This window comes from Pinus tabuliformis, chromosome 5_1, assembly GCF_031772625.1.
Source record: "Pinus tabuliformis cultivar Carrire ecotype Pingquan chromosome 5_1, CPIR1, whole genome shotgun sequence".
Classification (NCBI taxonomy): domain Eukaryota; kingdom Viridiplantae; phylum Streptophyta; class Pinopsida; order Pinales; family Pinaceae; genus Pinus; species Pinus tabuliformis.
In genome coordinates, this window is record NC_142305.1 from 16670285 (window position 1) to 16683970 (window position 13686).

The 13686-nt window shown below is 40.4% G+C and overlaps 1 protein-coding gene across 1 annotated transcript; it reads right to left on the reverse strand.

Moving 5' to 3' along the window:
• Positions 1-846: 846 nt before the first annotated feature.
• On the reverse strand, positions 847-13008 carry LOC149163307 (uncharacterized). The gene is made up of 4 exons (XM_089429068.1): positions 12916-13008; positions 11849-12825; positions 10260-11101; positions 847-1067 (listed from the first exon to the last, which is right to left on the reverse strand). The coding sequence occupies exons 1-4, from the start codon at positions 13006-13008 to the stop codon at positions 847-849; spliced, it is 2133 nt and encodes a 710-aa protein (XP_089285194.1).
• Positions 13009-13686: the final 678 nt, after the last annotated feature.

A 13686-nucleotide genomic window follows, 5' to 3' on the forward strand; every position in this document is an offset into this window, starting at 1 on the left:
AAAGTAAAGTATGCGATCTACAATAATGTTCTATAACAATTGGTAATAACAATCATTCAACTGCAATAAGAAGTGAAATCGTTTAACAATAATCGTTTTGGATAAATAGTTAGCCAAAACGATTGTGAAAGATATATCGCATACAAAATCGTTCATGTATTCAACATATAGTTAAAGCCAACACCATACAAAAGTGCAATAATGCTAATTGAAACTCAAACTTTCATACATAAAACAATTTGAAGAAAAGTTATTGCTTAATACATAAATAACACAGAATCACAAGATAAAAGTACCATATATGATAAGTTCTGCTCATGTGTTTTAGCAATATCGACCTAATTCCAATCAATCCAACATCATATAAGAGTACAAAAGTGAAATTTCAGTAAAGCATGCCAGATATTCAAAAGAAATAGATCCTGTTCCATTCATTCCATCAGAACCTCCTCAAAGGTACATAAGTTCATGTTTTGAAGAATGTTTCTGATAAAATTTTTGGACCCCTCTCTAAATGCATGAGAGGGGTTGAATACTAAACTGTAGGTCATAAAATATATTATTACAAAAAATAGTTGAGGAGGTTTAAATGACCTTCCTTACATTATGCGAAATAAAACTAAAAATAAAAACAAAACAAAGTGACTAACTCCTTTGCATTCTATCCTTAATATTGCAAACATTTGTCATTGGCTTGAGCTGTGTCGGTTGACCGATCACAGATTTCAACTGTCCAGTAAATATAACATCCATCAATGCTGGCACCATTTTTTGTGTGGAGGTGGTTAAGAATCGCAAGGTCATCCACTGGCTGTATGGTTTGACTAAGTATTGCAAGTATGCTTCCTAGTTCATCTTGCTCATTTGTTTGATCACATCCTCCCTTTCCTCTGCCGCCTGTCTCCACTGTTGCTCTAGTTGTTTAGATTTTGGAAGAAATCCTGGTATAGATTTTGCAACCAGGTTGGTGCCATGTAGATTTTCGTTAATGGCTTCAATGATTCCGTTTCCTGCTGTTGCCACGACCGCCATTGCCCTTTCTGCTTGCCTGAGCTGAGAATCCCAGTCTGTAAATATAATTTCTTTATTCTATTCCTCCAGTCTTGGAAAATCAGCCTTCCTCCCATCTTCTAATTCTTGCCAGGTGATAAAGTCAGAAATCCTTTTATGGATTTTGTTATACTTAAGCCTCATGTCGACGACTTGGCTTGTTAGCTTATCACTAATCTTGCAATAAGGACTTATTTGCGAGATTTTATGGCATAGAACTTCCTTTTGCTGCATTAGTTGGGAGTTAAGGCCGAGTTCTTCTTTTACGAACTGATTGATTTGCGGAATGTCTTTATATTTATCTGTCATAGCTTGTATCCATGAATCTCTTTCTGATAGGCTAGCTTGATGTTGTATTTGCATCTGTTCAAACTCTTGTAGAAGCTTGGCTATTTTTAACTCTACTTGTTGGTTATATTTTTCCTACTCTAATTTTTGTTCCAACAACATAATCTTTTGTTCCTTTTCTCTCAGCAACATTTGGACCTTTGTTGCTTTATCAATAGTTTCCGTGGCATAGGCTCTTGCAAATTGCGACAATCTTGTAAGGTTTTCTGACATGTCCATGGGCGAATCTTTCTAGACAATGTCCATTGGTTCATTGTTGGGAGTGGTAATAGCTACAACATCCAACTTTATTATCTTCCTTTGTATTTTGATGACAACTTTGTGGGTAGGGCTATAAAACACATCTAATGGAGGAATTTCCTCAATTCTCAAAATAATTTCAGAAGTGGAGGTGGCAGGAATGAGCTCCACATCCTGAGTGCCTATAGTTTTCTCCACTGTAATTTCTTGAGTTGATTTGTGCTACAGAGTTTGTATCTTAGATGTTTATTCGTGTGTATGGAGCTTTTTTTTTTTTTTTTTTCCCCTGGGAAAAAGTCGTAATTTCTATTAAAAGTTAAGAAATTACATTTTGCATATGCCGAAGCATTCATATATAGGTAGCTGTGCCTATCAAGATCAGTCTGTAGTACTATATAAACAAAATTAGAGCATGTTGTCTCCTCGCAGGGAGCTGTCCAAAACTGTTCACTAACAGTGTTCAAAATAGGAGTCCATTGCTCTACGCAGAGAGCCATATATAAAAAATAAAGTGCTGTATAGTGCTAAATATGTAGAGATATGTACAACTATTGACAACAAAAATAAACAAGTGAAAATCTGTAAGTGGGCCTTTATAGCCCATTATGCCATCTGATCATCAAAGGGTCTATGATAATGCTGATAAAATGACCCTTCGATTTCCTCCTGTATCAGCCAATTGTCTCCTTGTCTGTGCGCTGCCTCTTTGGAGAGTTGATCTGCAATGGTATTTTGTTCCCTGTAGATATGACGACAAGCAAATGATTCAAATGAAGTAGTCAGCCTCTTTGCCTCATCTAATATGTGCCTCAATGAAAATGCATGATAATGAGATGCATCAGATAGCCAATTGCAAACTATTTTAGAATCACCAAACAGCTGGAGATTGTTGGCATTATGATGCATGTGTTGTACTTGATGGCAACCCTCTCATAGAAGAACATCTCACTTATGTATAACTGGATGAATCTTCAGAAAAGATGTCAGATGTGACTGATGGAGGACAGCTCAAAGGAATCAGATGATAGTTCTAAGTGTAACAAGTTAGCTTTGCCATCAAGTCCAAAGGGGGAGATTGTTGGCATTATGAGACAAGTGTTGGCCTTGATGGCAAATCACACTGATGACAAATCATAGTGCAGAAGGATAGCAGCAAGGAATTGATGATCAGACTACAAGTATGAAGAGAAAATATATACACGCTGGTTCACTATATACCAAGTCGCGTATACAAGCAGGTTCACTATATACCAAGTCGCGTATACGCAGGTTCGCTATATACCAAGTCGCGTGTACACGCAGGTTGGCTTCAGTAAAAGAGCGTGTATGTGGAAAACTTATCTTTGGTCCGTGGCGGTTATTCCTTGGAAGTTGTGCCTATGGTTTTGGACCATGGTGTCTCGACGGACGTGTTGATCCCTAGTTTTGAAGTTGATGGTATTGGATTTCTATGGTTTTGGCCCGTGGTATTGAGCAAGGCCTAAGGCTATATAAGGAGAAGAAGATCATTAGGCAAATGTATCAGAAAAGTCTTGAATATCTGATGAAGTATTAGATCCAGTATGCAGGTTATGGGTTGATGATGCATTGCTTGATCTGAGCTAAGGAGAGATCTCACCAGTTGATAAAGAACGAGATCTAAGGAGAGATCGGGATCAAATGGTTTGAAATGAACTATCTTTATATGGTTGATTATGCTTATTCTAGATCTGCATACTGACGCAAATAATGTTCTATAAGTGTTATAGTATGATTGATGTCTGGTACGACTGCAAAGTTATAAGGAAATATTTTTAGATCTGTACGCGGGTTGACCTTGGAAAAAGGGCGTATACACGCAGGTTGGGTTCATCCAAGTAGCGTGTACATTGTAAAGCTTAATATTTGAAGTTGCAGATGGGTCTGATGGTTATTGCAGAGCTCTGTGTCTGCTCTGTGTTCTGGTGACTGTGTTGTTGACAGAGTTTCAGTGTTTCAGTGATTAATGATGCAGGTTGTACTACAAGGTGATTGTCTTATGGATCCAGTATGAAAATGTATGAAACGTGGTCCCGGGTAGATCGTAGGCCGGCACCTACGTACTGGTAAACATATCAGCCAGTACAAGAGTAAGGGGAGTAAAGGTTGGAGCATTCTGTAGGTAGGCACCTACGTACTAGTAAATGGATCGGCTAGTACAAGAGCTAAGAGGATTGTAGCCCTCTGCAGGTTGTAGCCTGCGTGCTGGTAAAGGACTGCACCAGTACATTGTAAAAGAAGTTTCTTATTAAAGAAGAAAGAGACGAATTGCAGCAGGTGGTTTTCACCCACATTGGGTTTCCACCTTATATCATGGTGTTCATGTGTGTGGCTTTTGTGTGATGATTTGTTCTGTTATACTGCTCTTGTTTATTGTTAATATGGTTAATAATGTTCTGATGCATTTACTGAAGATAAGCTAACTGAATCATAAGATCTCTTGATATACGCTAGTTGCAATAAACACAGTAGCGTGTACACGCGGGTTCACTTAACTGAAGTAGCGTATATGTTTCTAAGTATGAAATGAAATTTTTTATTGATCTGATAATACTGATTCACCCCCCCTCTCAGTATTATTTCCAACAATTGGTATTAGAGCAGGTCCTTTGGTAGAAGCTTGATCGCTTGAAGGAGATCCGTGGAACAATGGGAAAGAAGCTTAAGAAGAAAGCTCATAAGAAGAAGAAGACATCTCAGAAGGACTATGACAGTGGGAGAATCGATTGGGGATTAGGTATAAGAAGTTCTTCAGATTCAGAATCAGATTCAGAATCATTATCAGGTATGAATGTGTTATCCTCTGATGTTCCTGCTATATTTCCTTGTGAAAATGATGGAAGTGATAGTGAAACTACTGAACATGCTTTTATGGGTGAACAAGAAAAGTATCAAATAGAGGTAGTATTTAGAAGGCTTACAGACAAAGTTAAAGATCAACAAGATCTATTGAACAAAAGGGAATGTGCTTTCAAAGAAGAAGTTACCAAACTAAAAGCTCAATCAGAGGAAGGAAACAAGGTAAGAAAGTTACTCAAGGACAAGGAAAATCAATGTCAAAAGTTGCAGGGTGAAGTGACATCATTAAGAGATGAAGTCAATGAAAGAAGCACAACCATCAAGAAACTCAGAGATAGATCCAGTTACTATGAAAGTCTTGAAGCCACAATCCGCTCGCTAAAGAAAGATCTTGAAGAATCAAAGAAGCAGAATAAAGATCTACTCCAAGCTATTGAAAAACAACAGGATCTGAATGAAGAACAAGAAAAGGAGATTCTCAAACTAAGGCATCAGTTGGAAGAAGGAAGGAAAGATGGAGAAGACATGAAGAAGCAATGTCTAGAAAAGGAGGAACAACTTCAAGTTGAGGTAAATATCTTGAAAGGTAAATTAGAAGAAAAGGATAAACTTTTGAGATTTCAAGATAGTACTAAAGCCTTGGATGATATTCTTAGTAGTCAAAGGTCTCCTGCTATCAAGACTGGTCTTGGTTTTCATGAATCTGTTGAAGGTGAATCTAGCTCACAAGGTGAGGCAAGGAACTCTAAAGAGAAAACTAAAATGATCAACAAGGAGATGAAGGGTCAATCCCATCAACAATCAAGGAAAGAGACTCCTCAAAGAAAATCTTTTACTCCTCCTATGAATAATGTTGAATGTTATGTATGTCATAATCTTGGACATGTTGCAGCTAGATGTGGAAGAAGAAGGGTTCAAGACCATCATGTAGAAAGATCATCACATTCAAGGTACTTTAATGGATATTGTTTTTCTTGCAATATGTTTGGTCACAAAGCTGCTGATTGCTACAAGAGGAACATGAAACATGTTAGATGTTATGCATGTAACAAGCTTGGACATATAGCAAAGGAATGCAGGAACAAAGGATGGACATCACACCAAAAGAAGAAAACCTCATCACACTTGAAGATATGGAGGAAGAAAGAAGTATAGTCAGCACAATGTACTGAGACACAGCACAACACAGACATATCAGACTCAGGAGGAGCTGAAAGTGTAAAACTCCAGCGTTCTGAATCTCATACGCAAGTTACTTAAAGGGAAGTCGCGTACATACGCGAGTTAGACACTGCAAAGTTACGTATATGTCAGTCTGAGGAAAAGCAGTGGGGACAGGATCAGAAAAAGGATCTGATATGATTCAGTCTATTATTTGCTCTATTGGTTACAGTCTGCTGAGGATGTGTGGAAATGTTTTGTTACTTGTATGATGTCTAGAAGTGTTTTGATCCTAACTTGAGGATGATGATGTTTTGATGCTTATTGCTGATATATGCATGATCAGATCTAACAGATGGCACTTGTTGAGGGGGAGCATATGCCTTTAGTAATTCATTGTTGGCATTATGGTTAATAATCCTTGGTGATGATTCTTATATGGCTAAATGATATATCTTGCTATGATGTGGTTGTGAGTTGTCTATGATAAACTCTCATATGATTCTTGAAGTTACATAGAAGATGTTCAGATCAGATTTATGGTTGATTCTTTGATGATGCATATATGGTGCTTACATGGTGATCTTCATAAGGACAAGGAGGAGTACATAGCTTGAATACACATCTTCCTCACTTGATGATGAGTCACTTATATACTGCTGTTGTCATATGCATAAAGATCATACAGTTATGATGCAGGCACTCATGTGGATAAGGATTGTTGTTGATGATGATATCAAGAAGCTTTGTCAAAAGAGTTTGAGCTCAAGATACATAGTGCTGATACATGGATGACTCCTCAAAGTCACTTTGTTGGAGACATGATGATGAGTTCGTATCTATATGATGATAGGTTTATACTTACATATGTTGGTTGATGCAGATGTTCCCAAGTAATGATACTTGGATCATGTAGAGCTTGATGAAATGGCTATGGTGGTTTCACACATGATATAATGTGAATGACTCTGAATTCTGTTCAAAGGGATGAATTGATGTAGACATACCTTGTTATAGGTTGATGACTTATTCTCTACAGGACATTTACAGGTTGCTGATATGGAAATTGGTGTACGCGTGTTGTTTAAAGGATATCCGCGTACATACGTCGTTTTATGCGGGGATAGTCGCGTATATGGTGTACGGGTGTTGCGTAAGGGATATCCGCGTATATACGCTAATTGATGCAGGTGAAGTCGCGTATATGGAGTTCTGAACAGCAAGGGCAAACTCTGAATGAAAAGATTCTGAAATGGGTCTAACAGAGACCATCTGGTACAGTCAGAGGGATCAGATAATGATGCAGTGTTGGCATTACCTTAGATGCAGAGGGAGAACAAAAAGAAAATATAATTGCTGGACTAGATGCTTAATGAACAAATCATACATTGTGTATGATAGCTGCTAATGACTATCGTGGTCTTACTTAGATGTCTGGTCTCTTGACTCATGAAGTAATTGAGTGTCTCTATCTATTGTAATCAGTTGATGAAATCTCTTCTGGTCATTTGATGAATGTTGAAATATTTCAGTCATGTATTTTCATCAAGGTCATGTAACGGCCTATGTTGGTTTCCCCACTATGCCTGGGATGAATGATGTTATACTCTTGAATTATCATGTGTAAACTTTTGGTATATCCCCACTTGATTGGGAGATGGATGTATGTATGAGTCTTTGGTGCTAGGAAGGTCACTTATGATGTATAGAGTCGTGTTCTTTCTTGTAGAACATTTTTTTTGTAGACCTTGATTACAGCCAGGGAGAGCATGATCAGCACACTTCAGCAAGAACAAAGATTTAGCATGTACTCAGAGGGAGCATGGACAGATTGGTACACCTTGGCATATACAAAGGGGGAGATTATTCAGAGATTTCAGCAGGTACTCAGGGGGAGTATGGACAGTGGAATGATTCAGCAAAGGAAGAGAATATCTTGGTCCACCCTTTGCCCTTGATGTCAAAGGGGGAGAGTGATTTGGTGTTGTTGCCATCAAGTCCAAAGGGGGAGATTGTTGGCATTATGATGCATGTGTTGTACTTGATGGCAACCCTCTCATAAAAGAACATCTCACTTATGTATAACTGGATGAATCTTCAGAAAAGATGTCAGATGTGACTGATGGAGGACAACTCAAAGGAATCAGATGATAGTTCTAAGTGTAACAAGTTAGCTTTGCCATCAAGTCCAAAGGGGGAGATTGTTGGCATTATGAGACAAGTGTTGGCCTTGATGGCAAATCACACTGATGACAAATCATTGTGCAGAAGGATAGCAGCAAGGAATTGATGATCAGACTACAAGTATGAAGAGAAAATATATACACGCTGGTTCACTATATACCAAGTCGCGTATACAAGCAGGTTCACTATATACCAAGTCGCGTATACGCAGGTTCGCTATATACCAAGTCGCGTGTACACGCAGGTTGGCTTCAGTAAAAGAGCGTGTATGTGGAAAACTTATCTTTGGTCCGTGGCGGTTATTCCTTGGAAGTTGTGCCTATGGTTTTGGACCATGGTGTCTCGACGGACGTGTTGATCCCTAGTTTTGAAGTTGATGGTATTGGATTTCTATGGTTTTGGCCCGTGGTATTGAGCAAGGCCTAAGGCTATATAAGGAGAAGAAGATCATTAGGCAAATGTATCTGAAAAGTCTTGAATATCTGATGAAGTATTAGATCCAGTATGCAGGTTATGGGTTGATGATGCATTGCTTGATCTGAGCTAAGGAGAGATCTCACCAGTTGATAAAGAACAAGATCTAAGGAGAGATCGGGATCAAATGGTTTGAAATGAACTATCTTTATATGGTTGATTATGCTTATTCTAGATCTGCATACTGACGCAAATAATGTTCTATAAGTGTTATAGTATGATTGATGTCTGGTACGGCTGCAAAGTTATAAGGAAATATTTTTAGATCTGTACGCGGGTTGACCTTGGAAAAAGGGCGTATACACGCAGGTTGGGTTCATCCAAGTAGCGTGTACATTGTAAAGCTTAATATTTGAAGTTGCAGATGGGTCTGACGGTTATTGCAGAGCTCTGTGTCTGCTCTGTGTTCTGGTGACTGTGTTGTTGACAGAGTTTCAGTGTTTCAGTGATTAATGATGCAGGTTGTACTACAAGGTGATTGTCTTATGGATCCAGTATGAAAATGTATGAAACGTGGTCCCGGGTAGATCGTAGGCCGGCACCTACGTACTGGTAAACATATCAGCCAGTACAAGAGCAAGGGGAGTAAAGGTTGGAGCATTCTGTAGGTAGGCACCTACGTACTAGTAAATGGATCGGCTAGTACAAGAGCTAAGAGGATTGTAGCCCTCTGCAGGTTGTAGCCTGCGTGCTGGTAAAGGACTGCACCAGTACATTGTAAAAGAAGTTTCTTATTAAAGAAGAAAGAGACGAATTGCAGCAGGTGGTTTTCACCCACATTGGGTTTCCACCTTATATCATGGTGTTCATGTGTGTGGCTTTTGTGTGATGATCTGTTCTGTTATACTGCTCCTGTTTATTGTTAATATGGTTAATAATGTTCTGATGCATTTACTGAAGATAAGCTAACTGAATCATAAGATCTCTTGATATACGCTAGTTGCAATAAACACAGTAGCGTGTACATGTGGGTTCACTTAACTGAAGTAGCGTATATGTTTCTAAGTATGAAATGAAAATTTTTATTGATCTGATAATACTGATTCACCCCCCCTCTCAGTATTATTTCCAACATAGATGTCTGCATTGTTTTTGTATGGCAAAGTGTATGAGGTGCTTGGCAGTACACAGTTCAGCATAGTTGTTAGTGCCTCTGCCTAGGTTTATTTGAATTTTGTAGCTGTGTGTTTCATTGAGATATAGTACTGCTCCTCCCCCACAGCCCACCTCTTGTGTAGAACCATCAAAAAAATCCCATGGTTTGGATTTGTCAATATCCAATTGTTTAATGATGCGAACAGGACCTATGTGTTCTTCATCAGGTATCATGTTGTAATCCGCAATGGTATGAAGAAGGATAGTAGGCCAGTGGGGGGCTCTGAGGTTGAAAATAGCCTGATTCCGGGCAATCCAGATTGCCCAGCATGCAAGAAGCGGAATATTAATGGCCTTTCCTGAATGTTCTTGGTTCCAGTTCTCCCATGCCTCCATTATGCTATGACCATGCCAGTTTTTCAATTGCGGAAGATGAGAAGAGAGGTCATGCCAAAAATGTAATGTGATGCAGCAATTCAGAAATAAGTGTAAAGTACTTTCTTCCTCCTGGTGACAGAGATGGCAGCGGAAGGGTCCATGGAAGGATCGCTTCATAAGATTGGTGCCCGTAGGTACTTTATCGAAGATGATATTCCACATGAGCAGTCGAGTACGCGGGGCTGATTTGAGTTTCCATAAAGCCTTCCATGTGGGATGGATAATATGTGGCTTATGAGACTCCATGAGCTTTAGATAGCCAAGCTTCGGGGTATATGCTCCATGTTTTGCATAAGCCCAAATGATTTCATCAGGTCCATCAGTGAGTCTAATATGAGCTTGAGTGAGTGCTTCCGTGTATTCTGCCCATTCATTGTGCCACTGTGCCGGGATATCTAATGCTTGAGCGCTGGTCTAGGCTTGATGGAGGAAGGAGGAGTTTGCTTGATCACCAATATGCATAATGTATGTGATGCCTCTGTCATTAAGATGTCCAATGAGGCCATCTGAGAGTCTGTGAGCATTTCCACATCCAACCCAAGGGTCCAGACCTATTCGGACTGCATTACCAGCCTTGATGCGCCAAGTTAATCCTTCTCGTAATAAGGGTAGTGTGCCAATGACAACTTTCCATATGATGGATATGTTATGATTAGTTCTCTGTTGACTGCATATCCAATCCATCACATTCATGGGCCTGATGTATTTTGCATATGCTACCCTGGTCCAGAGTCCTTCAGAGGTGAGAAGTTGCCATCCAAGTTTGGCAGCCAGAGCTCTAGAGAAGAGGTCGAGCCTTTTGATACCCCAACCCCCCCAGCGTTTGGGTTTTGCAATAGTATCCCATTTCACCCAGGCAAAGATTCTGCCTGGCTGGTGGCCCTTCCAAAGAAATTTACTGCAAATATGTTGTAATCTGTTGAGAATGCCCTTGGGAATCCATGTGAGAGCCATCCAGTATACTGGAGTGGCTTCAATCACAGCTTTAATAAGTATCAGTCTGCCAGCTCGAGATAGGTATCGGTGATACCAAACTTGTAGTCTCTTTTCCACCTTGGCTATTAGCCATAACCAATCTGCTATTCTGTATCCATTAGGTTTCAGTCTGAAACCAAGATATTTAATACCTTCTGACAAGGTCAAGTTGTTATAAGGAAATCGCTGATTAGCATAAGCTATTTCATTGATAGAGCATCCAAAGGTAGTAATGGTGGATTTATGAACATTAATCTTCATACCAGTAGCTTGTTGAAAGAGAAGGAATGAGTTATGGAGTATAGTGGAGTCTCCAACGCTGCCATTCAGGAAAATAAGAATATCATCAACAAATAATAGGTGAGTGAGGAAAAGATGGTCTGCAAGTTTGATACCAGATAACTGGTGTCTATCTCGTGCAGATGAAATAATTCTACTCAGCCCTTCCATTATGAGTAAAAACAGCAGAGGGGAGAGTGGACATCCCTGTCTGAGTCCCCTCTCTGAAGTGAAGAAAGAGGAAGCTTCCCCATTTAGTAAAACACTATAGGATACATCAGTGATACAGCTCATGGTCCATTTGATGAATTCATAAGGGAAGCCCAGGTGAGTGAGCAACAGCCGTAAGTATAGCCAGTTGGTTCTGTCAAAAGCCTTGGACAGATCCACCTTGAGGATCATTCCTTTTTGTTTTTTGATCTGCATGGTGTGCATGAGCTCTTGAGCAGTAGCAATGGCCTCATGGATCTGTCTGTGGTGCAGGAAAGCAAATTGTTCAGCGGATATATGATGCGATAGAATGGGCTTGAGACGGTTGGCAATAGTCTTAGCTATAATCTTGTAGAGGCAATTGCAGAGTGATATAGGGCGGAAGTCATCAAAAGTACTGGGGGCATTTGATTTAGGAATGAGTGCTATGAAGGTGGATTTAATGGCTGAGGATATACGACCTCTTCTTCTACTGTCTTCGACTATATTCAGGAGGTCATTGCCCAAAAGATCAAAAAATGCAAGATAAAATTCAATGGTCCATCCATCTGGACCAGGACTCTTATCTTTTTTGAACCATTTCAGGGTAGCTTCTAATTCTGCCATCGTCACTTCCTTCTGCAGTTCATCAGCATCTTCTTGTTCTATATATCTGGGGAAGAGCTCAACCACTCTCATGATTTCCAAGATATTAGCTTCTTCAGGAGCCTTGTAAATTCCTCTAAAATGCTCCTTGGCCAATCTGGCCAGATTCCTCTGTGAGGAGACAGTGACCCCTTGATCATTCTTTAATTCCCAAATAGTGTTAATAACTTTGTGGCCGTTTGCAAACTTGTGATAAAATTTGGTGTTTGCATCTCCTTCGGTGAGCCATATAGCTCTGCTTCTAAGTCTCCAACTTTCTTCCCTTTCCTTCAAGATTTGAGTGCGTTTAGCAATAAGAGAGGTGAAATTCTCCTTGCTTTCCGGGGAGGGGAAAGTCCCATTTGATGATTCTTCAAATTCAGCAATGACCTTTTCAGCCTCTTTTAATGTCAGATTATCCTGAAGGCGTTTTTGGTGAGCCCAGTTCTTGGTGATCTGTTTGAGTTCTGTGAGTTTCCTTACGAATCCCACTGATATGTCCTCACCTTCTCTGATGGCATTGGATTGCCAGTAATTTTGCACCAAATGTATGTATGAGGGATCTTGTAACCAAGAGGCATTGAATTTAAAAGGGCTCTTAATCTTATGGGTTAGGTCCTCAGCTTCTAAGAAGATCGGCCGATGATCAGAAATGCCTCCCGTTCCAACCCATTGCCGAACTCTGGGAAGATCATTAACCAGGGATTCCTTAATGAGAAACCTGTCCAGTATTCTTGCAAGGCTTTGGTCTCCACTTCTGTTGTTTGTCCAAGTATATTGGAGCTTGGCAGACGGTATGTCTACCCAGTGATGATCCTCTAGAAGGCTGGATATAGTATCAGTGAGGGTGTCGACCTGGGCTGAGTGTCCCCATGACTCACTATATCCGAGCGAGAAATTGAAATCTCCTCCAAGTATAATGTTGTCTGCCTAGAACAGCTCTGATGCAAGTAAAGAACTCCAATAATTGGCACGGTCAGTGCAAGGGCCATATACATTGATAATCCTGATGTCGTTTACAGCAGAATGAGCACAGATATCAAGACCTATAAATCCTCTTCCTCCAAAAGTGTTCTTGATCTCCGCAACTTTGTTATTAACCCCAATGGCCATTCCCCCAGATCTTCCAGACGCATCCAAAGCATGGAAGGTCCAGGAAGGGAGCCAGACAGAGAGAGTGTGGATGAGGGGTTCTGCTTGACAGAGGGTCTCTTGAAGAAAAATGAAGTCCATCTGAGATGTTAGGAGTAATCTCCTAAGTGCTAGTTTTTTGGCTGAACTAGCAAACCCCCGGCAATTAAAGGAAAGAAACTTCATTAGGGGAGGGGGGTTGGGCCATCCCTCGCTCTAAGGGCCCAGAAGATAGTCTGTTGTTGCCCCAGGGCGACTTCTTCATCAGCAGTATGCCTTGCCTTGGTAATGCGGGAGGGTCTACCCCTAGAATTCTTGGAGGACATAGACGTGCGGTTCAGTTCAAGTCCCACTGCATCCGGACCCCTGTCCTTCATGCGGGGGCGAAGGGAATACCGGGGAGGAGACGGTGATGTATTTAATGAAAGGGAGGCCAGAGTCGAAGTGATTCTGGATGGAGGAGCCACCGGTGAAGGGAGTGGTAGGGTGCAAGTGAGTGAGGTGTGATTGTGATGATTCAGTGGTGGGGATGCAGGGGATGCAATGGATAATAAAGTATTGATGGATGCAGATGCAGTGAATTGAGATGATATGCCCAAAGTCATACATGAAGGAGTAGGAGACAGAGAAAAGATAGACTTACCCGTTTGATCCAAGTCC

Coding starts and splice junctions, on each gene's coding strand:
- LOC149163307 (XM_089429068.1), bottom strand. CDS start 13,008: ATGGCCATTGGGGTTAATAACAAAGTTGCGGAGATCAAGAACACTTTT. Junction 11,102..11,848: donor TTAGAAGCTACCCTGAAATG/GTTCAAAAAAGA, acceptor CCTGAATGGCAG/CGTTGGAGACTCCACTATAC. Junction 1,068..10,259: donor CACATACATTATGCATATTG/GTGATCAAGCAA, acceptor TTATATTTACAG/ACTGGGATTCTCAGCTCAGG.